The 27164-nt window shown below is 41.3% G+C and overlaps 1 protein-coding gene across 2 annotated transcripts in view; it reads right to left on the bottom strand.

Moving 5' to 3' along the window:
• Positions 1-27164, bottom strand: part of LOC133491632 (interleukin-1 receptor accessory protein-like 1) — a 301815-nt gene that overhangs the window by 68498 nt on the left and 206153 nt on the right. For both annotated transcript variants that reach the window (XM_061803009.1, XM_061803019.1), the window contains exon 6: positions 23499-23573. In XM_061803009.1, the coding sequence (XP_061658993.1) occupies positions 23499-23573 (75 nt within the window). The remainder of the gene's footprint in view (positions 1-23498; positions 23574-27164) is intronic.

Here is a 27164-nt window from a genome sequence, read left to right as displayed (position 1 = left end):
TCCCTCTAATGAGCTCCTTTCTAATCCTATCCAACCTGTTCACTCCGAGCGAGAACCTCAACATCTTCATTTCTGCCACCTCCAGTTCTGCTTCCTGTTGTCTCTTCAGTGCCACCGTCTCTAATCCGTCCATCATGGTTGGCCTCACCACTATTTCATAAACTTTGCCCTTCATCTTAGCGGATACTCTTCTGTCACATAACACACCAGACACCTTCCGCCAACTGTTCCATCCCGCTTGGACCCGTTTCTTCACTTCCTTACCACACTCTCCATTGCTCTGTATTGTTGACCCCAAGTATTTGAAGTCGTCCACCCTCGCTATCTCTTCTCCCTGGAGCTTCACTCTTCCTCCGCCGCCCCTCTCATTCACGCACATATCTTCTGTTTAACTTTAGCTAATCTTCATTCCTCTGATTAAAGACTCTAAATTGCCCCTAGGTGTGATTGTGAGTGTGGCTGTTTGTCTTGATGTGCCCTGCGATTGGTTGGTAACCAGTTCAGCGTGTACCCCGCCTCCTGCCCGTTGACAGCTGGAATAGGCTCCAGCACGCCCCGCAACCCTTGTGAGGATAAGCAGCAAAGAAAATGGATGGATAAATGTCAAGAGTCTGTGAGATTCATGGTTTGGGGAGGAAGCTTTACATGACCTGCTGTGCAAAGGCAGACATAATAATTTTACATGTAATTGACTCATCTGAGACAATTAAAAGTACAAATATTCACTGGTGAGTAGGTCCATTAATATTATGATGATAACTTTTCATCCTATATTTTTATAAGGAAAATGTGACTACAACTATGGTTAGGCAGTCTCACTCATTCAATCACGTTACATTGAGCTGGCATTTACAGTATTACTAAAATGGGTGGGTGTTTTGATAAAGTCTCAAACTAGACTCAGTTACAACTTTACTCTTTACTTGTGTACTTATTCCCTCTTTTAAGGTCTCTGAAATAATATTTCCCTTTATGAGTTAAGGTTATCCTAATTTAAATTTTTTCTTCAAAACCAGCCACTCGTCCTTCGCACTCCTTCCCGCTTCCCTCTTTCACACTCTCCTCGACCACCCTGAACACGTTACTTCCTGTCCTTCTTAAACACTGGTTACAATAAAAATAAAAATAATTATACTGTCTTCCCAGCCTTCAGAACCAGATTCTTCTACCTCATTGGAAACTTCAGGATCCTCTTCAGATTCCACTTCATTGTCATCCACTGAGCTAAGGACAGGGTGTTTATTGTCTTGTAGATCAGCATGAGTATCTCTTTCATTGTTGCTAACATCCTCTGACTCAAGTACTTGTACAATTTCTGGGTCAGATGCATGATCCCTGGATAATTCAGGCCCATTCCCAATGTTTTCCATTGGTCTACCAGCATTTAACACTCTCTGAGCAGACGTTAACGGTGTAGCTCTATGAGTGATAAAATATCTGAGGATGAATCAGAGAAGACCTGGAGATCTGGAGTCTCTGAATTTAGGTTTTTCCATTTCTTACAGACATCTGTTCTGGTCTCAGGTCTGACAGGTTGATCTTGGCTCTGGTTAACTGTTGGCATTCTGACAAACTGTCCAATCGGCAAAAGGTGATCCCTGTGCATTGTCTTTGTTCCTAGTCTACCATATTCCCATCTGAGTTTAAACACAGGCAGGTTTAGCAGTCCACCCACGACATCATAGGGTTCAGGATCCCACTTGCTTTCTAAATTGTGTTTTCCTCTGAGGCCTATGTTCAGAAGAAGAACTCTGTCGCCCACCTCTATGGACTGAAAAATTACTCATCATACAACTTTTTGTTTGTCTGGTGCCTTTTGTCAGCAGCATCAGAGGCTAATTTGTATGCTTGTTTCAAATCTTCTTTAAGATTGGACACATAGCGAGTGTGACATGCATATTCTATCCCATCAGGCGATGTCCCAAAACACAGATCAATAGGAAGTCTTGGCTTCCTACTGAACATTAGAAGGTATGGAGAGTAACCAGTTGAATCACACTTTGTGCTGTTGCATGCGTGAACTAGATATGGTACATGTTGACTCCAGTTACGCTTCTTTTCTTGGCTCAGCATACCGAGCATGAAGATTAGAGTTCTGTTGAACCTCTCTGGCTGTGGGTCCCCTTGTGGATGATATGGTTCACGAGTTTTGTATCCCATCAAGGTCAACATATCTTTGATCAGTCGGCTTTCGAAAACTCTTCCTTGGTCTAAATGAATTCTTGCAGGAAGTCCATAATGCACGAAATATTTTTCCTTTAGGACCTTTGCCACAACTGAAGTGTTAGATTTGTTGTAAATATATTTTTTATGTATTTGAATTATTGTAGGTACATTTAGTATTTTATTGTCATCCTTGCTTCAAAGAGTCTTGTTCACAGGACGAGCTCCTTACACACAGATGCAACAGTATCTTCCTAGAAGTGGCCAAGGACAACTACATCATCACCATAGGGTTTGCCACATCATCATCAAAAAATGTGCCTTTGTGCATTTCATCTGCTCACGCCTCCTTTTGACCTTGTGTGTTTTCAAATAAAAAGAGTACATAAGAGGCTGGTTTAAAATGTGTTTGGAGACTGTAACTGGCCTTTCTCTCACGTCCTCATGATCAGAAGAAAGATGACTTTTTGGCCGTTATTTGTGCAATTATTCCAGCAAGTTAGGTGATAAACCTAACGTGAAGCCTATTGGCTTTTGGTGGGTAAAGCCTGTGCATATTTTGTGAAAAGATCTGTGACCATTAAAACATTGCTAATTCCCTTTAGGTCTGGTTCCATGCAAAGGAAGTCCATGCACACTCGGTAAATGGGTCTATGGCTCACAATCTGGTGCAAGGGAGAAACTTGTCTTGTGAAGCACACACACTACAGTTTTGGATGTATTCTTCCACTTCCAATGACATTTTGGGTCAAAAGAATCTGGTCCGGAAGATGTTAACAGTTCTTTCCTGTCCAAGGTGTCCAAGATCATCATGCATAGCTTGGATTACCATCTGATGGAACTCCTTGGGAAGGATGAGCTGACTAATGACCTCTACGGACGGCTTTTTACAGACATGGTATAACAGTCCATCTTTCATGGTTAACTTTCCTACATCTCTTTTTAATCTTAATAATTATGGATTATTTGGTGCTTCGGGCCAGTCTCCATCAGTTAGGGCCTGGATAGCTAGTCCAATTGCTTCTTCATCTGCTTGAGCTCTTCCAAGACTCTGAACATCCGTTCAAGTGACTTGAACTCAACATGTGTGACGTGAACATACAGGTCTGAAAGGCACTGTGATGAAGCACCTAATTGAGTGATATATACCGTTGTGGTACAGGCAGAGTCTGGAATGCAGAACCGCTGGCAGGTCGTCTTGACCCCAGACTGTGGTATGACGACCCAGCCTTCATCCTCATCATTAGTCAATTGTCTAGACAACAGGTCAGCGTCGATGTTGTGTCGACATGGTCTGTACTGTATGTCAAATTCGTACGTGGAAAGGGCAGAGAGCCAGCAATGCCCCACCGCATTGAGTTTGCCCATCGATAACACTTATGTAAGAGAGTTGTTATCTGTACACACCGTGAATCTGGCTCCATACAAATAGTCATGGAATTTGTCCACCACAGCCCACTTGAGAGACAAAATTCCAACTGATACATAGGGTAGTTTCTTTCAGCTGTACTTAACTTTCAGCTTGCGAAGGCAACTGGGCTCATACCTTCAGGGTGTTCTTGGTACAGTACTACCTATAGATTCTTCAAGCTTGTGTCAACTTGCAGGATATGTGGCTTTTGTGGATTGGCAAAAGCCAGCACAGGCGCATGAGTCAGGCAATGCTAAATCTTGTGGAACGTATCGGTGCAGGATTTGTCCCATACTCCTCCATATGGCTCTGACTCTTTCAGATAGACTTTGTTGGCATCTAAACTTTGCTTCTTCTTCTTCGAAGTGGGAGCATAGCCCTTAGTAAGCTCTGTCAATGGCCTTACTATTGCGGAATTGTTCTGGATGAACCTTCTGTAATAACCACAAAAACCTAAAAATGACTGCAGTGTTTTCAAATTTGTGGGCATTGGCCAGGTGTTGACAGATTCTATTTTATCTGGGTCTGGGGTGACACCATCTGCTGATACTATTTGTCCCAGGTACTTGACTCTCAGGAGACAGATCTGACAGTTGCTAACTGCATGTAAGCAAGGCCGAAAACCAACAGTAAATACGCAGGCACTTGGATCCCTCAGGCGCCACTTTATCAAAAAAAAAAAAAAAGTGACGTCACAACAGTACGTGAAAGATATCACCACATGGGCTCCGGAACACTTCAGAAAACCAATGTCAGTAAATACTGTTCAGTGCTACATCGTTAGTTCAACTTAAAACTCTACTATGCAAAGCAAAAGTAATTTATCATCAATTCCCAGAAATGCCGCTGGCTTCCCTGGGCTTGAGCTCTTCTAAAATGATGTGTTGAACAGTGGAAAAATGTTCTGTGGTCTGACAAGTCTACATTTCAAATTGTTTTTGAAATTGTGGATATCGCGTCCTCCGAGCCAAAGAGGAAAACAACCATGCAGATTGTTATGGATGCATAGCTGTGTTAGTGCCAATGGCATGGGTAACTTCCTCTCTCGCATCTCATACAGTGCAGACGCTTTTTTCTCTGCTCTTGCTCTGCTTGCTTTGCCTCTGTTGACACTTTTTTTTTTTGTTGCTGATAAGCTCGTTTTCTTCTAAAATATTTTTTTAGAAGCAGCGACTCCTGGATACTTTAAAATCTATGGGACTGTATTTTTCTTTTTTTTATGGAAAATCAGTTTTTTCATCATTACATCAGCGTGGCCTGCTTATTAGCACTAGCCTGGTGTTAGCAACAAGACCTGCCGTCAAGATGCCTCCCTCCTCTACTGAGGACTATCATGGACTACTGCAGAGGGTGTCAATTCTGGAATCGAAAATCTGCCGTCTTGAAGTCTATGAGGATGTAAATGGACAGTTGGGAAAAGAAACCACTCTACAGATGTCTCAAAATGGTGAGCAGAGATGTGCTAACAGACAGCCACCGAGCTCAACAACGAGGACTGAAGTGAACTGTGGAAAGGATAACAGTAACAGACATCCCAGCAGTTCTCCCTGGAATTTACTGGGAGCAAATCCCAAACATATGGGACATTTAAAAAGGAAGACACAACAGCACCAGGAGATTACCGAAGAATCTGTCTGGCCTGCATTGGGGGCCGCCTCAACACCAAGTGAGTGGCCATGGACAGTCGCTACAACGAAGAGCAAGAAAAAAAGAATGTTAGTCAGTCCAAAATATTGATATCAGACTTACAAATAGATTTGAGGCACTCTTACAAAACCCAGGACAAGAATGCTCATCCTCCACCACCACTGAAAGGTATGAAATTAAATCGAGAAAAAATTGGGACCCCAAACATTAATAGTCGGTGATGGAGCCATCAAGGATGTGAAACGCTTTTGCAGTGAGAATAACACCAAAGTACTGTGTATAAATAATGACACGGTGTCGGATATCTCTCAAAAATTCCTGGAGATCACTGATCAGCACCCAACTGTGAAATCTGTCATGATACACACAGCGGCCCTGGATGTTCTCAAGCAGCAATCAGAGGTACTGAAGTGAGATTTCACACATCTCCTAACAAAAGTACAAAGGATGGATGCTGAGGTTTTTATAAGCGGACCTCTTCCACTTGTACGATCTGGAGATGAACGTTTCTTGAGGCTCCATCAATTGAATAGGTGATTAGGCAAGGTGTGCACTGCACTATCCGTGCGTTTCATTGACTATTTCTGCCTTTTTTGGGAGCGTAAAAATCTTTACAAAGCAGAAGGCTTCTGTCTAAATAGACAAGGGGTTAAGTTATTAGCTGCAAACATTTTCTACTGTGTGCGTCATTCACTGCCCTGTAAAGAAAATGTTTACAAAAACCAAGGTCAAAAGGATCCAGTTGTTCCTAAACAATCGAAGCAACAAGAGATAAGGTGAGACAAGGTGCACACAGATTCATTTGCATTATCCAAACAATCTGATGAGCAAATGACAAATGTGCCAGCACTTTAAATCTCACACACCTCTTCCTGCCCCATTGGACCCATCCATACCTCAGAATCTCCCCTCTATGACTACAACAACCATACAATCCGCAGTAGTGTTGTAGTTGGCTCCCCCTCTCTCAGCCTGAATGCAATGTTGGGTCTGATGGATAGTATGAAGACTTTCGTCAACGATGGAGTCCAGCCGATACCACGCCAAAACCTTCCTCCCTTCCCCCCTCGCCTGAAACCACCATCCACTAAGTGAAAGGCTCCTCCTCCACCCATGAAGACTATCTGGAAATCTGACTGATTTTTACCGGGTCTTTTCCAGAATAACTCAGACCCCTATGGAGATCAGGCATTTTTCATCCCTGTAATTACAAGGGACAGAAAGTTGGTCAAAAAGATATGGCACCAAAAAAGTAGAACTTCCAACTTAGTGAGGATAAAATGTGAGTCTATCAAATCATTCTCTCATATCAGGTCACTGGGTAACAAATCACTGATGATCAATGACATCATTACAACCTATGGTCTAGACATATTGTTATTAAATGGTCATCTCTAAGGATGTTGAAATTCTATCGATTGACATTAAAGATATGGCTATTTCTGACCCTTTTTATGTATTTTTTGAATTACAGATTCTTCAAAAAGTTCAGACAAGCTCTATCTCGTACATAAATGATAGGACAGCCACTAAGTTTATGGAGACTGTGGCTGTGCCATAGAATGTGAATGCTGAGACAGTTGATGAACTTTTGGACAATTTCACCTCGAAAATCACAAATGCCATGAATTCTGTCACTCCTGTTAAAAGTAAGACAATCCTGAGGCGACCTAGAACACCATGGAGGAGCACAATGATGGTCAAAAGATCTAAATCAGAGTGTAGGAAAGCGTAACGCAAGTGGAGAAAAACTAAACTCCAAATTGACGATGTCCTCTTCAGACAGGGTCTTTGTAATTTTAACCGAGAGTTAGTTGGAGCTAAACAGCAACATTTTTCTGAAATTATCAGTAAGAACCTCAACCATACTCGTGCTCTATTTGCTGTGGTTGACAAGCTTAAACCCCCCCCCCCCCCGAATCAGATAGATAGAGAACTTGTAACAGCTGACAAATGGTACGAGTTTGCCCATTATTTTAGTGAAAAAATACAATACATCAGCTCAAATGTTAGCACAAATCACCAAAAAGATAGAATGATCTCACATATGAAGCCACCCAGAGAAAAATCTATTAACTTGTCAGAATTTGATACAGTTGACCAAAAAACTGTCGCGAAAACTGTTCAGCAGTTGAAACCATCAACGAGCTGTCTCGACTCAATACCATCTGACTTTTTCAAAACTATTGTGAAGTCAGTCCTACCTGATTTGGAGCAAATAATCACTTGCTCACTTCAGTCGGGAGAGTGTCCCAAAGGTCTTAAAGTAGCTGCTGTTAAGCCTCTTCTAAAAAACAGAGCACTGGACAATTCCATGTTAGCAAGCTATAAACCCATCTCAAATCTCCTGCTCATAGGCAAGCTTCTTGTGAAAGTTATTTTGAACAACTGAAGAATTTCTTGAATTTAAAATTTAAAATTTAATCAAATTAAATCATTTTTGTTCTTGTTGGATCTCAGTGCGGCTTTTGATACGGTAGATCACAATATATTGCTAAACAGGTTGGAAACGTGGTTAGGACTAAATGGTTTAGGTCCTACCTAGAGGAAAGGAGCTACTTTGTGACCATTGGAGGTGCTCGATCTCAGCAAATGTCAATGACCTATGGGGTCACTCACGGGTCAGTTCTTGGACCTCTCCTGTTCAGCCTGTATATGCTACCCTTGGGTCAAATTCTTCAAAACTTTAATTTCGACTACCATAGCTATGCAGATGACATATAGTTATATTTAGCACTGTCTCAAGATGCTACAGTTCAACTGAGGTATTGCGCCACTGTCTAAATCAGATAACGTGGGTGAGCCAAAATTTTCTTCAACTAAATCACAACAAAACTGAGACAATTGTTTTTGGCAAGAAAAGTGAATTGCTGTGAGTGAACACCTGGACTCTCTATCTTTAAAAACCAAAGACCAAGTCCAAAACCTTGGTGTTCGGATTGATTCCAACCTGACTTTCAACAATCATATCAAATCAATCGCAAAAACTGCCTTCTACCATCTGGCACGGTTCAGTTGATTGAGCAGGCGGTGAATAAGGAGAGAAACAGAATGCGGGGAGAGCAGGATAGTCAAGTGATATTGCCCACAAGGACAACAGAGGCGGCAACGCTGGGCGATTTAAAACGCGGGGAGGTTGCACCAGAGAATGAGGAGGAAGAAGGTGTGGTAATGCGAGAACAGCGGCACATGCTCAAGGCGCTGAGTGAAGGAGAACGACAAAGGGAAATGGATGATGAGTTGCCGGGGGCGGGGCGAGGTTATAATACTCGCAGTAAGGGCAAGATGATGGCACAGCAGGAACAGGGCCAAATTATGGCAACCCTAGTGGCAACACACACGGGTCGCCGCTATGAGCCCCTGGTGCTTCGGGATGTGGCTGCGTTGGTAGAGAAAATGCCACTCCTGCATAAAGGGGCACGAGCCTGGATTACTAAATTTTTGGCAGGTCCTGAAGGACTTGCTGTCCTCATGTGAGTTACCCCAAGGCTCAGTGCTCCTGCAGTATGTGGATGATCTCCTCATTGCAGCTGAGACATCTCAACTGTGCATTGAAGCCACACGAGCAGTGCTGGTCAAGCTCGCTGACCTGGGCTTTAAGGTGTTGAGGAAAAAGTTGCAGTGTTGTCGTGGGTCTGTGGTTTTCTTGGGACGCGTAATCACACCAGCCGGTTTGGCCATGTCCCCAGATCACCGCAGTTCCATATTGCGGCACCCACGTCCGGAAACAGTGCAGGACATGCTGTCATTTTTGGGGCTGTGTGGCTATAGCAGAGCCTACATCCCATGTTATGTAGACAAAACAACAAGCCTGCGGGCTCTGGTTAAACAACAGGGGGTCCGGAATTGGAAAGCCACCCTGCATTGGACCCCGGAGGATGATGCATTGTTTGTACAATTAATTCAGGAATTGGCATTTGCAGCAGCCCTGGCCACACCAGGTTACAGCAAGGTCTTCCATCTAGATTTAGCCATCAGCGATAAAACAGTGAACGCAGCACTGTATCAACGACATGGGCCACATAGGGCAGTGTTGATGTATTGTAGTGTGCCACGAGACGGGATTGAACAGAAGCAGGCAGACTGCATCAGGTACGCTGCGGGCCTGGCCAAAGTCTTGCAGAAAACGGCACACGTGGTTATGGGATATCCAGTCCAGGTATTGACGGACCACGCGGTATCGGCATTTGTGGCATCGCAAAGATGACGTGGCTGCAAGCTTTGCCCCTGGCTCTGTTGGTGGTCCGCCAAACTGTTCACAAAATTACTGGGTTTGCACCGTTCGAACTGTTAACAGGTCGCCTAATGCCAGGTCCTAGCTCCACCTTGGTTCCGCTGGCTGACTCCGGATTTAACACATGCTGCGTACTGGAAGTATCTTCATGCACTTGTTTCCAGTGTGTCTGCACAGGTCACGGAAAAGGCGGCTGTCAACACTTCGTCAACACCACGGGATCCCGACATTACTCCATACGTCTACCTCCGAGTGCTGTCCAGGAAGTGGACTGACCCTCGCTGGAAAGGACCATTTAGGGTTCTGGCTAGAACCTCACACGCCGTCCAATTGGAGATCAAGGGTCATAAGTGGTATCATTACTCGCAGTTGAGACCGGCACCTGACTTTGTACCTGACATTGGTGAGCGTGAAAGTTGACTGCCCGGATGGGCAGGTCAAGAGAGGGAAGGTGAAGATGATCAGAATTGAGTCTAAATCAGAGATGTCAACAATGTCAACAATGTCGTCAACAATGTCTGTGTCTGAAAAACAATTAGGACGCGAATGTCCGAGTTCTTTTACGATTACGATTTTATTGCTTTGCCTCGGATCAATATGCTTTGTGTGGACCATGCTGGTGCTCAAATCAGTTATACAGGATGAAAGAAGTGAAGGAGTGACTGTGGACAGCAATGGAACGGTGTGGTATGAGGCACAGGCAAGGTGGTGGTGCTGAGCTGACACAGACACAACAAACACTGATGAGTTTAAAATGTAATCAATTGACACAGGTGAGCACGTGGGGAAGCCTAAATCTGGAAAAGAAAGGGGACACAGGTCGGCCCCAGGAGATGTATTGGAACAGAGGTAAGAGGAGCATGGGTGAGAAGGTGGTCGGGATGAGGGAGGTTGCCCGACTCGGACGGGACCCATGCGGACAGGAACGAGACCTGGTGACAAACCAATTGTATTTTTGTTATGGGCCAGGTGTAAACGAGACAGTGATCATGTTAGACTTGAGTACTTTTTCAATGGGGGGTGGGCAGCAACCACGTGGCTGCCCTATGTATGGTATTTGGATTTGAGAGGATCTGAGAGATGGCCGACATGGAAGACGGTCTCTCATATCATCGGTAAGAGCTTTGACAGAGCAAGTTATGGGGGCAATGAAAAAGCACGAATCTGGCAGGACAGACTTAGGAATGTAAGAGTGACTGGACAGGGAAACACCAAGTTTTTATCAATGACTCTGAATCAAACAAATTACCCCCTTCCAGGGAACGTGCCAAGGGGAGGAAGTGACTGGGCACCGGGATGTACGACGATAAGTGTTTGTGTTTCCAAGGTGGGATGGGATCCCTGTACTTGGTTTATTTGTGCCCCAACAAGACGGCATTTGAGGAGTACGGTAGGAAGAATCAAACAGAGAGCAAAACCATCCTGACTAGAGGAGGAAAGTCGGTAAGTAGCGTTCAGGTTAAGGTGCTCCCCGGACTCAGGAAGGTAGATGATTGGTTCCTAATTCACACAGGCATTTCAATGGTAACGAACAATTGGTTACTAATGGCTGAACAAGCAGCCAACACGACCAATGGTAATTGTTTAGTGTGCCTTGAGGCACGCCCTATTCTCCGCATAATTGTAGCGGGAGTAATTGCCCCCAACTGCATTGTGCAGTTTTTGTATGAGAAAATTCTAACTGGTGACTGCCCTGAATTGGATAAAGTTTTCCCACTGATCGGGATGGAAAAGAAAAAGCCTATGTTTAACACCCAGGTCGCGAAACAAAATTTTAAGTGTCTGAAATTACATGGAACTGGCGGAGGGATCGGTTGAATCCCAGAGCCATGGTGTATTGAGAATGTATCTCTGCCAGCAGGTACACCCCTTGCATGTGCAGATGTATGGCTGTGGTGTGGAGGAAAAGTGTTATACGATAGATTGCCACCCAATGCCTCAGGTAAGTGCGCCCTGGTTACTCTGATCATGCCAGTTAGCGTGACGGCAGTGGATCTGAAACATACGCAGTGGGACCAGATTAATAGATTAGGGAAATCCCCATTTTTAAATAGAAGGAAAAGAAATATGGCCGAATGGCTTAAACAAGGGGATCCGACATATATTGATCCAATTGGGGTGCCTAGAGGGGTACCTGATGAATATAAATTGGTAAATCAAGTGTCAGCAGGATTTGAGAGTATCTTCATATGGGTAACAATTAATAAAAATGTGGACAGGATTAATTACGTCCATTAGAATGTTCAGAGATTGGCAAATTTCACCACTGAAGCACTGACAGCAGTGCAAGAACAGCTGGCAGCCTCATCATTAATGACATTCCAAAACAGGATAGCTATTGACATGCTATTGGCAGAGAAAGGGGGTGTGTGCAGCATTTTCGAGGACCAGTGTTGTACATTGATCCCCAATAACACAGCTCCAGATGGGCGACTCACCAGGGCATTGGATGGACATCGGACACTGAGTAAGAAAATGAAAGACCACTCAGGAGTGGATACCAATTGGTACACTGAATGGCTGAGTATGTTTGGAAGCTACAAAGGTTTGATCGGCTCTGTGCTAGTTTGTATTGCTGTGTTTGCGGCTATCATGGTGCTATGTGGATGTTGTTGTATACCATGTATTAGGTCTCTCACAGTCTGGACAATTGAGCGGACCCTGGGACCGCTCCCACCAGGTGGACAGTACATGATGCTTCCACAGAAGGACCCCCGGGAGGAGCAGACGGCTGTCGCCCTCCGGGAGTTTGGAGTGTGAATTGTCGCTGGTATGGCCTCAGTAGGCTGAGGCCTTGAGAGGGAATAAAGGAAATGAAATGTATAAAAGTTAATCAACAAGGCGATGTATTTGCAATACTGCTTAATGTGTGAAAGTCTGTGGATGAAAAGTTGCAGTGTGAGAATGTGGCAAGAAAGTGATTACAGCAGATAGGGTGCTAGAACGGAATGTTCTCGACGGTTGGGTGGTGATGACCACAATCAGCAGGTGTGACGCGACGCGACGCTTGACCCAGGCAACGACGCTTGACCCAGACCTAGAGGGAGACGGGAGCAACAAAACATCAACAACCGCAGGCGGGAGGAGTCGGCCCACCATCCTGCGGACCAAAGAAGACCAATGAGAGAGCGCCAAGCATAACTGCAAGAGAAACATAACCAATCGTGAATTAGTAGAGTGTAATTTTAAATTGTCCTGGGCAACTCGGATGTAGAGTACGTCGGCTGGAGGGAACAGAGACCTACAGGGTTGTAATGAGAGGGACCCGAGACCCAGGTGTTTGTTGAAGGAATAAATCCACTCGCGTGTGAAAACGCCGGCTTCCTGGTCCTTTCTTTGCAGAACGAGCGCGCAAATTGTTGGATGACTGGTGGTCGGGTAAGGTCACAATTTGGAGTCAGATGATTAACGGACTTTTGTATTGATCTAAAAATAATATCCAACACATCTGAAGACCATATCTAGAGTGAATGCGTGTATGTGTCAAGCAGACCAGGAAAAGCTCATCCATGCTTTTATCCCACGTAGACTTGACTCCTGCAATGGTCTTCTGACTTGAAAAAAAAAAAAAAAAAAAAAAAAAAAAAGAGTACTAAACAGCTACAGCTCATTCAGAATGCTGCAGCTCACGTTCTGACCAAAACAAAGCGGTCAGAGCATATAACTCCAATCCTAAAGCCCTTCCACTGGCTTCCAGTAAGTTTAGAAATAGATTTTAAAGTTCTGCTGCTGGTCTATAAATCACTAAATGATTTAGGTCCTGAATACATGAAAGAGGTGCTTACGGAATACAAACCCAGTAGAGCTCTGAGATCGACTGACTCAGGTCAAATAGTGGAGCGCAGAGTCCAAAGCAAACATGGTCAAGCAGCATTTAGCTATTATGCTGCACACAAATGGAATAAATTGCCAACAGAGGTGAGGTCAGCCCCAAGTGTAAATGTTTTTAAATCCAGGTTTTTTCTCATGCTTTTTAGAATATATCCACTTTTTGATCATATTACTTGCACTGTATGCGGTTTTAATTGTCTTTTTAATATGGTGTTTGTCATTTTTATTGTTTTTATTTCATTTTAAATGATTTATCTCTTTCTTTACAAATGTCTTTAATCATTTAAAGCACATTGAGTTACCTTGTGTATGAAATGCGCGATACAAATAAATTTGCTTTGCTTTGCTTTTACATCTGCGAAGGCACCGTTAATGCTGAAAGGTATATATAGGTTTTGGAGAAACATATCCTACCATCCAATCAACCATCTTTTTCATGGATGCCCCTGCTTATTTCAGCACGACTATGCCAAACCACATTCTGACTTCATAGTAATAACATACGGGTACGAGACTGGCCTGCCTGCTGTCCAGACCCGTCTCACACTGAAGATGTGTGGTTATTATGAGGTGTAAAATACGACAACAGAGATCTCCGACTGTTTAACATCTGAAGGTGTACATCAAGCTAGAATTGGGAAAAAAGTTCTACTTTACAAGTCTTCAACAATTAGTGTCCTCAGTTCCCAAACTTTTATTTAATATTGTAAAAAGAAAAGGTGATGTAACAGTGGTAAACATGACCCTCTCCCAGGTTTTTTTGGGAACACGTTGCAGCCATAAAATTTTAAACTGATGACTATTTGATAAAACAATCAGGCTTAAATATCTTGTCTTTGCCTTGTATTCCATTAGATATCGGTTGAACATTATTTGGAAATCATTGTACTGTATTTTGTTTTTTTGTTTCATGCAATGTCCCAACTTCATTGAAATTGGGGTTGTATAATGAGCCTCTTTACTCTCCTTATTCATACTTTTAACCCATCTTAACCCAATCAAACAATCAATCAATCAATAACCACTGGCACACTTTTTATAGAAAGATAGACCATTGGGAGGCTCAACAGACCATTAAGGTGACTGCATTGGTACACTAGTTCACAATGAAGAAATGCACTTCATTTCTAGTGAATTATTCTTGCAGTTAATTACCGAGCAGAATAGACAGTGTATTCTTGCAAAACACATTACACAATGTGCATATTGAGCATTTCATGAAAGCGATTAAAAAACAAGATGTGCCTGAACTGTGTTGCCAAAAAGCTCTAGGCTCAGTTTCTCTTATCTTGCCTCCGTTGTTTTCTGACCTCAGGTACACAACAGACTTGTTCTTCTTTGTTTGCTTCCACTGTGAAATTGATTAACAATAGGCATTTATTGGAGCCAGGTTTTGGGGATAAACACATTGTTGCTTGTCCAGGAGGGAAGCTTTCTTTAAAAATAGACAGAGAAGGGGTTCAAAAAACATGCAAAACAAATTGCTATCAGTGAATAATAATTAATTTATTTATAAGCTCTTGTGTCCTCAAAGTTAAAACATGTTTCCCAGCTGCCAAAAGATACATTGCAAATAATCTTCATATAGAGCTGCTTTCAATACAATATTAATTCATTTATTTATAGGTTCTTGTGTCCTCAAAGTTAAAAAAATGTTTCCCAGCTGCCAAAAGATACATTGCAAATAATCTTCATATAGAACTGCTTTCAATACAAATGAGTGGGTGAGTGTGGTCAGTTGAATGAAGTAAACCAATAAATGAAGTGCATATACAGTGTTTAACGAATTATTTTGACCACCTGTCATAAAAACATATACAGCATCACCAAGTACTCTAATGCAGACTCATTTTTTTCCCAGTGAGTTCTCACCATTTTACCATTTGTAACAGGAATGAGGAGTTTAAAAACGGATTTCACCTTTTGACAAACCTGTGAAGATAAGTGCTACGGAAGAAGCATAAGCTATAATTTGAACTCTTAAAGAAATCAGTAATTGCTTTACTATTTTTTTGCAAACCAATACATTTACAATTTCATAGATAATATTAATTGTAATTTAGCATTAAAAATACATTTTCAATTAAATGACATGCGTTAACCATTCTTGAAACCTAAAATACATATTTAGGTATGACTAATGCTGCTGGCATCGAGGAGCTGCAGCATAAACCACAGATTTTGTGTTGGCCTTGTAAAATTGTTACATACCATACATTGCACCACAAAGCTCTCAAATGGTTTGCTATATTGTTGCATGGTCACTTGAACACACTTGATTGACTGCTGCAGACACAATTCACCATAAGAAGAAAAATAGTACTTGTGTCTCCATAGCAACTACAATACATTATTTTGAGTGAGTTATAACAAAGTCATCCAGCAACAAGGATCGGACTATGTTACTGATGCATTTCCTTTGGCTGTCCATGAAAACCATGTCAACCCATCCAAAGCAACATATATACTGTAAGAAAACCAAAAGTATGTTTCCCAACAACAAGAGGTACACTGCATAAAGATGATTTTATAAAAATGTATCTTGATAAAACACCTCAATCTGCAAAATGCTTTTAAAAGCAAGGTACATGTAGCCATGCTTGGATTAACTGGAAAGCAATGACCTTAACTTTTTGGGTTAAACCAAAGAACAGAGATGACATGTCAGCCAGGCTGTCTCATCCAACATAACCGGCCTCTGACGTCACAAATGTTCTTAGATGAATGGACACAATCTCAAATGTAAAAGAATCATCCCGCAAGAGTCTTGTGACAACACTACAAAAGGGACTAACTCTACATTTTCTTACACCTTCACATTACTGGTCTTAGTAGTACATAGATGGGAAATGGCGGAAGAGAGAGAATGAAAAATGGTAGTGTGGGGTGGGGTGACAAAGCCATGCCATGAGCAACAACAGATTGATTGAGGCTTCAGGCATTGGTTAGTGAGTCAAAAAGGATTAATACAATACAGTGATGAATAAAAGACAGAGACACAAAAAGGCCTGAAGTTCACTGTGGGAAACAAGACAGTTAAAACTGTTGAGACCGACAAAATAACACCAAAGGCGGAAATACCCCCACCTCCACCCCCCCAAAAAAAAACAAACAAACAAAAAAAAAGAAATAACAAGTGTTTGGAAACTATTCTTTGGGTTTTGCCTGATCTGGTCTAACTCAGATTTTCTGGATCGACTTGAGGACAAAATGGGAACTGGAGTTTTGTGTCAGCCAGAAGGGATGGACAAGAGCTAATGGGATTTAAATTTAGTTATTTGTTTGCAGGTCTAAACAAATTGGCATGTGAAAAAATGATGACACAGTAACAGACCTTTTAATATTCACCTGTGATTGAAGTAGTGGGGCCATCAAGACAATTGACAGTGTGTCTTTACCTTAGCTGCTCCTTAGTACTTCTCAAGTCTCAAAAGCCCCATTTGAACACAATTTTAAAAGATATCTATTTAAATGCATGAACAATTGCCATTAAACTGTAAAAATGAAACCAGCCCGAAGGCTGATATAAAATCCCTAATACGTTTGCTATCAGTTCTGCACAAGCCTTTACGTCTTTGCAGACAGTGATTTTCTGGGTGAGCCTGGAAGGACCATGCTGTTGCCTAATTAAAATTAAACAGCGACACGGAGCTACTTGCAGGAATACTCAGTATTCTCTGGAAAGTTTTACTTTCGAGAAGAGAGAAAGGGTACCATGTTTTATGGCTATCGCTGCAAAGCCACCAAGCCCTGCCTCCATACTTTCCTCTCCCATCAACAACAACTGGGAGAGCAAATCTTATAATACTTTGTTGCTGTTGTTGTTTTAGAACTATTTACCAAATTCCAGAAGGGACATTGGTTTGAACCAGAAGATATCAAAACACAATGGATGGTGCAGAGCCATACAATATAGTAATGCAATTAATAATTCCAACTGAAATTTCTTGCATTTGAAGTGGAGTCACAGCTTAGATTTAAAAGTGGTCACTGACATTTATTGCTTAGTTTTATTATTTATTTCTGTTTTCATTTTGTCTCTATTTTATGTATTTTTCTCTCATTTATTTTTAAGCAAGCAAGCAACTGCGCAAGGTGATTGCTGTTTTGATATGCGTGAGAGTTTTTTTTAAATTCAATTTCTTTTTAAGATCTTGCTACTGTACTACAGTGTTGAAAAACCCACAAAATACATGGACAATATGGTATAAGACCCATCCATCCATCCATCCATCCATCCATCCATCCATCCATCCATCCATCCATCCATCCATCCATCCATCCATCCATCCATCCATCCATCCATTTTCTTAGTTGTTTATCCTAACAAGCGCGGGGAGTGCTGGAGCCTATCCCAGGTGTCATTGGGTAGGAGGCAGGGCACACTCTGAACTGGTTTCCAGCCAATCGCAGGGCAAATCGAGACAAACAGATGCAGTCACTATCACACCTAGGGGCAATTTAGAGTGTCCAATTAATGTTGCACGTTTTTGGAATTTCGGAGGAAACCGGACTGCCTGGAGAAAACCCACGCAGGCACGGGGAGAACATGCTAACTCCACACAGGCGGATTGAACCGAGGACCTCAGAACTGTGAGGGCAACGCTTCCCAGATGAGTCACCGTGCCGCCCTGTATAGGACTAAATAACATAAATAGTACTCTGTTTTAACACTTTTCACACAGATCAGCTGATATTTTGATTTTTGAATTATTGTTGAAACCACAGTACACAGTGAGAAAGTGTGAATGCTGAGATTTAAGAACAAGACAACATGACAACAAACTCACAGAATTGAGTCCACCGAGTAGATTTTAGACATTCAGGATTGACAAATTGCCAGTCCTGCAGCGAGTAACAATATGTCTGCATTTCTACAGTACGCACATCAACTCTTAAAAACAGATCTGCCCTCCAAACATTTGTGCCATTTGGCAAACCTTGCAGATCACAAACTTGCCCCTGACTAATTCTGTGGTGCTTCAGCTCTCTGGCTGGACATCAGAGGCCGCACTACAACTAAGTCTCATACAAACCGAACCAGCTGCACATGCATAATCTGAGGTTGGCCAGGAACCCAATGGGAAAGCAAAGAGATCCTCTTTGAAGTTCACACTCCAGGCATAGAAGAAGCAACTTGGTCCAAACTGGATGACCATGACTGGACTGGTTGCCAGTCATTTGCAAGGCAAGTGTAGACAAAGACAACAATTCACAATCACATTCACATCACACCTGACTTTACTTGCACAAAAGTCAGGCGAATAAACCACTAAACCAAATGTGATCCATCCTCTCAAAAGTGAAGCTCCAAATTTATCAAATGAGTGATGGGAAGTCATTGCACAAGTGTAGAATCTCATGAGATCCAGTCAAAAAGCAATATGAAATAGTCTGTGTTCATCATACAACTCTTTGATTGACATTAACGAAGAATTCATTGACCACTATATTAATTACTCTACAGTAAATTGTACTATGCACTGGAGTATAACTGCACTGCATTGCACTAAAGTTACAGTATTTTTAATATATTTCTACATGCTTCACATCTTTCTGAAAGAGACATTTGTGTTTGTAAATGATTTTGGGGGGAGAAAAAATGCTCGTATGGGATCTCATTTGTTATATTCTATTGAGTGAATCTTTATTTATCCAGGTACGAGAAAAGATAAAAAATTTTAAAGGAAACAAGGCTCCAGACAGCAGAGTAAAAAAAGAAATAAAAAAGGCTAATTTAAACCAACTATAAATAAACACAGTGTAGAACAAATCGTACAATGTGACATAATTATGTAGTCACATAATAAATTATATTGCAGCATAGCATATGATGAATAAAAGGTTCATAACAGGCGAAAAGGTGAGTCATTAAGTATTTCAACAATATTGGGATAAAAGAAGTAAGTATTGTAATTTCTTGAAAGAGTTTTCCAGTCGTTTGGGGCAGAAAATGGAAAAAAGATCATCGACCAGAGGTAGTGCAGACTTTAGGAATAAAGGTGCTATTAAAAAGATGGAATAGAGAGTGCAAGTAGTAGATTTAGTGAGTATTTAAACCACAATTTAATATTTAACTCGTATTATATTTGGACCCCCAAAACTCAAGGTGTGTGGTCGTGCACCTGTAAAGGTTTTTATCTAAGAGGTGCAATAAGTCTGCTCTGGAGCAGTCGGCACACTCTTTTTGCAGCTCTTTTGGAAAACATGTAAAATATATGCATCACTTAAAGGCCACGGACGCCAAAAGCATGATTTTTAGTATGTTTTTAATAAAAAAATGGACTGGACCCAACGTTTTTTTTTAACCACACAATATGATTTTGACGTATGGCTTTTTGTAACTAGAAAGGTAAGTTTCTTTCGGCTTCTCCCACTAGGGGTTGCCACGGTGAAACGCTCATAATTGTTTGGCACACACGGAAGCCCCAGTGGGATACGAACTCACTTACCAAACCAACGCTCTAAACACTGAGCTATGGGGCCTCCTTAAGGCTTTTTGTAACTCCTGCCATGAAAATCCTCTCGAGGGATTTGTTTTGGAGCAGAAGCAGGAAATGACATTACCAGCAGGCATGCACTCACGTGGCCTCATGTGTTTATACCAGTTTTACCTACTGGATGGTAGCTCCTTGTTCCTCCGTGTTAGCCAAAATGACGGCTCGTTGTATTGCTGCATATTGCTCGATCACTCGGTAGGATGGATTTGCTCTTCATACTTTTCAAAAAGACTTGGTTTGTCATGAAAAATCGATTGCAGAGGTGCAAAGGACGAGAGCTTCATGGGTTCCAAATGACAGGTCGGTGTGTATAGAGTTATTTAAAAAAAATAATAGTTGGGGAGAGGGGGACTTAATCTTCTTTCAGCGAGCAACCGGCGGCTGGCTCGGTCCTTTTTTTTCTGTTTTATTTTTTGCTTGCGGCCGGTCACTCGCTTGCCGCCGGTCACTCGCTCACTCGCCCGCGAGGGGAGTCGGGGAGTCTGTTGTTAGTTAGAAGTGATCTGCATATCATCTAAATATGGCTCGAAACGATAGGGTAACATTGCCCCGGTCACTTCACTGGACTTCGAGATGTTCTCTTCTTTGAAAAGAGCTTCCGTGTCAGAAGGGGCATTGGAAAAATCCCCAAATCTCTGTTGTTCCTCTCCCATAGCAGGTTCCACTACGTGTTTTCAATGGCGAATGTCCCACTGTCACGTCTGCTGATTACGTTGCAGGCAATATGGCTACCACTTAGATGTTGAGTGAGACTTCTGCAGCTTTGCGCATGGATGACACGCTCTCTGCTCATATTTATTTTTTCGTATAGACATTGAAGTGAATAATGTTGTATGTATTTTTCATTACAATATCTATTTTAGAATGTTTATAGGCACGTCACTTGGGCTTTAATAAAGAATGACTTTTTCCTCCTAATATGATCAGAAATTGTATCCATCCATTTCAGGCATATTAACTCTTTGGGGCAGTTTGCTGTCAAGTATCCACTTTCATCCGGAATAAAACCACGATATGAGTTAAGACTACTTCTTCCACCTTGTGAAGCTTGTGAAAATTGTTTTATTAAGTTTTCCTCTGATAAATATTATGTTCCTTTCAAGCTTTTCTTTCAATATCTTCTGCATTGTCTCCCATTTTGTTGTACATAACATCACTTGATATGCAAAAACTTAAGTTGAAGAAATATGGCCTCATTGTAACAAATGATATAATTTTGATTAAAGAGCTTCTAATTCTTGGGTAGTGATGCAGAGCTTTGTGACAGTTCTTGAGATGTTGCAGGTGTGTTTGTTATTCGCTGAGAAGTGTTACAAAATGACTAATTACTAAGTTAATAATTCAATTACTATTATGAAGATATATTAAATAAAATTCCTCTGATGGTTTAATAAGAATCCTGAAATCTGTCCAAGAAGACAATAATACTAAAGGGGACGATGTAAGAGTGTAAAACGTCTGCGCATTGTGAATGCAAATTCAAAGTCAGGCAAATATCACCCTATCTGTGCTCCACCTGCGGTCATGAATACAAGCACAATAAATTATCCTGTTTGTTTTGTGATCAAATCAATATGACAATGGTGTAGAAAAAAAACGAAACAAAAAAGTTCTTTTAACAATGACAAAAAGATTTGTGCTCTTATTCTTCACATACTTTTTGCTTGAATGTCTTTGCCACTTTCACATTTCAATGTTTTTCTTTTTGGGCTGATATAAAACATTCCCCGTTGTTTTAGGGAGACGAAATGGAGCAGCATTGAAAAACTGATTGCCATGGCTTGCTGACCTTTCTATATTTGTGGAATTTATCTGAGCCATGATCGACTGCACGTGTCAAGCATTCAACCACACTCTACAGGATATTGTCAACGGGAGGCACAACAAATCAATTAGAATCTGTATGGATTAAAAAATGTAGCGTCAATCAATCCAATATGGCAAACATGATATTGTCAAATCAAGACAACTGCTGAAGGCGTCTAGTGATCATCACTGACATTGACCAAGTCAAGAAAAGAACATGCTACACGGCTTCCATAAGCTTTTTACAAATTATTTTTACAACCACTCATTTGCTCCACACAAATTCTATGCCCGTTGCTGTTTGATGAAAAAAATTTGCACACACAGTAGTGATTTGCTCCTCTCCTACAGCTGGCAGTCATGGACAAGTGGATTCCACCGAGTGCTTGGCAATATGACCTGAATTTGATGTCACAATTTTAATTTTAATTTTGATAATAATCAATATTTATTGTCCATCCTTATCCTTACAAGGGGCGCAGGAGTGGTGGAGCCTATCCCAAATTTCATGCGGCAGGAGAAGCTGGGGCTTGGGGGGTGGGGTATACCCTGAACTGGTTTGCCAGCCAATTACAGAACCCATAGAGGCAGAGAACAGTCACACTCACAATCACACCTAGGAGCAATTTAGAGTCCCTAATTACTGCATGTTTTTAGGATGTCGGAGGAAACCTGGAGTGCCTGGAGAAAACCTACACAGGGATGCAGAGAACATGCAAACTCCACACGGGCGGGGCCAGAATTTGAACCCTGGTTCTCAGAACTGTGAGGCCAAAGTTCTAACCAGCTGCACCACCATGATGCCAGTATTTATTTTATTAAAGTTTATAAATTTGTAAATAGAACCAGTCAATCCCGAGTGTATTCACTCCATAAAGCAAAGGTTTTACAGTACTTGAAAATTATAATCATTATAAAGAAATTCATTATAACTTAAACCTAAAATTACATTGCTATGACAACATAGCTGCCAATTTATAGATATTCACTTCCATAATGATTCGCTTCACCTGACTTTCCATATTTTCTACATTATATCAAGGACATTACTGCGGGACAGTTATTGCAGTATTTTGTGTAATAGGATAATATAATTCTGCAATCTGCTTAATTGTACAATATAATCATCATTCTACTTACCGTAAGCCTCTCAATGAAATATACGTATCACTCAAAGCTAAATTGGAAGATTTTTCTTGGACCGATCACTGACTTCCTCTACAAGCTTAAATAATGGAACTCCAGAAAAATGACACACCCTAATGATATTTATGAAACACTTATAGTAATCATAACAATATAAATATAAAATATAGAATTTTTTTCATAACTTGCAAGAGTAACCTGTGCCTGTTTTCCAAGTCCCACATTTTACCTTTGCAAGCAACCCCCCCCTAAAAAAAAAATTCCACCATGACCCATTTTTTCTCTTGCAGTGGCTCAGTATGCTCCAATAAGGCATTCAGCTAGAATTTCCCCAGGAGCTCTGTAAAGAAAAAAATGTGTTCTCAGGCAGTCACAGGAGGTGTAATCAAGCTTGCCATGGTTCCCTCATAAGAGGCACTGGGATTAATTGGTGATTCATTACATTTGAGCAATCATAAGGCGTGCATGATCCTGTTAGATCTGACGATTGTAAATACAATTTACCCACTGGTTGCTAAACTTACAATTCCCACAAACACATGTGCCTTAGAAAAAAAACCCCAACAACAATCACATTTCCATCGTTAAGTAGAACAAGACCTACTTCTTCATAGTGGAGATGGCTGGTGTGAGCATTGGCCCATCAAATAAACTGAAACTATGCTATCATAATGAGCACGCAGATGCTGTGAGGATGACACCAAATGCACAACCGACGCACGGGGTCTAGCATGCAGAGTGATTTTTTTTTTTTTTTTACCTAGTACCATCTCAACGACGCTGGTCTGGCTCTCGGATGGGGAGAGGATTTTGGGCGGCTTGTCTGTCAAAGGAGCTGTGAGAAAGAGAAACGGAGAGGGGAACTTTAAGAATTTAATTGCAAAACGAAGAAAGAAGAAAGAAGGAAAGTCCAATGTACAGCTGTCTGAATAAAGAGGTAAATTATTTGGCAAGGAAATGATTAAACACACCCACAAAAAAAAAAAAAACATGTACCAGCCCAACTATATTTGAAACGTTTAACATGAATAAATTAACAAAAGTGTTTTCTATGAAAAATGACCACCTGGCTGAGTATCATTGGCTTAATAACAAGATATGCGCTCAGGCTCCTTGTGCCAATGAATCCCCACAGGTTTTCCATAATGCACATTTGGAAAAGCAGAGTAGGAAGGACTGCTTTTACAAATGACTGATGGCCTAATTGGTGCTGGTTAAGTAGAAATAAAAGACGGGACAGACGTTTCTAAGGTGCACACCTGGATACATCTGGATGCTAGGTTTGTATAAAGACACATCAAGACTATAAATACAGTCACCAGTCCATGCTTGTTGTTGAGATGTGGAGGGGCGGAGGTGGAGATGTTGGCTTTAAAGCCAAGACGGTGGCATGTCAGAGCGTGTACATGGAGCATTAAAATCCAGCCTGCAAAATCTGAAATCAATTCAGAAATTGTATAACACTTCTCCTGAAAGTAGTACCAGATTATGACGGTGCAATCTTAGATTCAGTGAGATTCTGCTATGTTGGAAGGCACACAAAAAACACCACACAAGCTTCTTCACACAAAATTCAAATTCTGTAGTGGGTTACAATGAGTGGGAGTGGGACGGTTTATAGCGAGGGGGCACCAGGCACTTCTGGTCTGACTCACCGTTTAACTACCACCTGGGGAAAACATGCACGTGATCACATGATAATAGAGTTCGTGTACTTGACATCACAGTTTGCATGCCGCCATATTGCCGGTCAAACCTAGCTGCTCTGTACTGCAGGAGCCGTTGAACCAAAGCAGATTTTTCAAATTGCCCGAGACTTGTTGTGCTGTTGGTTGTCACAACAGACGAGACAAATATTCAAAGAGATCATTATATAGCATACCATCTGAAAAGACCGGGAAGGATCAATGGATTTTGGCAATTAAACATGATGGATGGTGCCCAACCAAAATACATACACGGCTGTGTAGCGATCGCTTAACTTCAGGTCGGAATTATTCTTAATCTCAAATTACCAAAAAGTATTTTTAATTCCAAATTGGCTCATTTGAGAACAATGCATATTTTAAAAAAGAAAATATATCATCTGTCGCAGCAGAAAGGTTTACGGAGGTTAATGTGTGGCTGCAATCGCTTACGTGTAAGTTCCGTGGAGACAAATCTGTCCACTTTTTTTTTTTCAAACATAGATTTTGTGTAAAACCAGCGGTCATATTGGTATTGAATAAAAACTTTCTTTTGGCTTTTCTCATTAGGGGTTGCCACAGTGTGTCATCTCAGATGAACACTCATATTTGTTTGGCAGTTTTTACACCGGATGCCTTTCCTGACGCAAGCCCTCTTTAGGGAGTGGAGGCCCCAGTAAGTAACAAAGTCATGACTCCTGGTTTACCAAACCAATACTCTAACCACTGAGGTATGGGAGCTTCTCTTGGTATTTGTATTGAATACTAGCTGAAAAGATCGATTACGGCAAAGGTTAACATGTGGCTGAATAAAGTTCCGCGTTCACGAGCCGTCAACCCATCACTATGTCGGATTTATTCCTGATTGAGAAGAGTATTTGTGTATGTCCAGACATTTATAGGCTTTCAAAATTTTTTGTGTAAATCTCGACGACTTACTCATCAAATACAAATGTATATCCAGTTGTCCAAGACAAGCAGAACCAAATTAACAGTCCAATTTCTTATCGGCTTCAGCATTAAATATCGGTCCTCTACACCAGTGTCTCTAATTTTTCCACGTACCTTCTTTAATTATCACCTTCTAAATGTCTAACGGTATCCGACAAAACTCTGGGCGTCGTGCTGTAGGACATTTTCATTTCGTCTCAACGGATTTAGCATTGAACAATCCTTTGTTTGACTGGGATTATGGCGACGTAAACAAAGTCACGTGATTCTATGACAAGTGCATGAGCTCTATAGATGAGTCGAAAAGGGTTGGTAGTGGTGAGACAAAAAGACACTGCTCTCTCCCATTAACTCTGCTATCACTTTCCTTGCCCCGTCTTCTTGCTGTCTCATGCTCAGATTGGGGTGCACTGTCCATCGCTTCCTGCGCCTCCCTGGGGTGACACGAAGGATGATGAAACCCGAGTGGGAGGGAGGTGGGGGTCAGGGTTGATGGACTCCACTGTTCACACTTCATTAAAGAACCACTTCCGCAGATGAAGAGCTGGAGTTTTTAAGTGCATATGTAGGAGAGAAAACAGCAGTTTTTCGGGGCAAACTTTGTTATTGGAGGTTTATGGTCACCATTTTGCATGAAATTACATTCCAACAGTTATTCTTGCTTTTACACAAAATGATGGGGAAATCTACTTGATAATGAACATATTATACCTGCAAGAAGAGACATGTGCATCTTACAAGCATTTAAAGGGCATTACTATGCCCTTTGATCCAAAAAAATTCCGTTATGATTGGAGTTTTAAATGTGTGTTTTTGTTTTTATTTCATTGTTTTTGTTTTTATTTCACTGATTGTCTCTGAGGTGAGTGCGGATGGGTGAGGTATCATGCCTGCCCATACTTGAGGACTGTGAAAATCAACTGGGATCTTACTAGCCACCATTGGCAGATCCAATCAGTGTTCAGTGTTCTTTTTTGTTTCCATATTCTTGATCTGCACTTTCCTTGTATACTCTGGTCAACATATTCCACTTGATTTTTTGTTTCTTCTTTACCTGAAAAGTTAATCTTCAGTGGCACTCTTTACTGCTTTCCAACACTTGTTAAAATGTTTTTTTCCTTTGTTCCCCAGTGATGTCTTCCTCCTGTGTTCATTTCTTTTAGTTAGTTTTCAAGTGTTTATGTTATTATAAATGTTGACTGTTGCCATTTTACCCAATGGTATTCATTTATTAATCAACCTTTGTAGTTTGTAGTTTGATGCCCAAGATTCAGTGCTTACTGCCTCATTGCGACTTAAATATGTACAGTATGTACAGGTATATCTATTTCACTATGATGAGCCACCGATAATGAGCGAACTTTATTACAAGGCTACGTTCTGAACTGCAGAAGATAAATGCATACTCAGGGAAAGCATTCTGCTTGTGAAAATGAGGACAACTTCCCTGAGAGGCTCCCAGAACTGAAATAGCAGAATGCTTTAAGAACAGCATTACTGGAAAAAAAGAAATTAAAGTTTTAATAGATGCTGCAGAATACTGACAAATATAGAACTCCTGCAGCAACATCCAATAATAATATGGGTCCCTTGTTGAGAGGTTTCAGAACAAGAATTGAGTATACAATAATACTGCTCTGTACCATGGATCATCAATTGCTGATGCAATATACTGTGGATTTCTTTCTGCAATGTTTCCTTTGTCGTGGCATGTCTTTATACACTATATAAAAACGATTTTTGAGAGTGGTAAATATAATCCGTCTAAGTCATCCAAAAGTCACGTTACT

The sequence above is a fragment of the Syngnathoides biaculeatus genome, chromosome 2 (genome assembly GCF_019802595.1).
Source record: "Syngnathoides biaculeatus isolate LvHL_M chromosome 2, ASM1980259v1, whole genome shotgun sequence".
Taxonomy (NCBI): Eukaryota; Metazoa; Chordata; class Actinopteri; order Syngnathiformes; family Syngnathidae; genus Syngnathoides; species Syngnathoides biaculeatus.
This window is presented reverse-complemented; position numbering and strand designations above follow the sequence as displayed.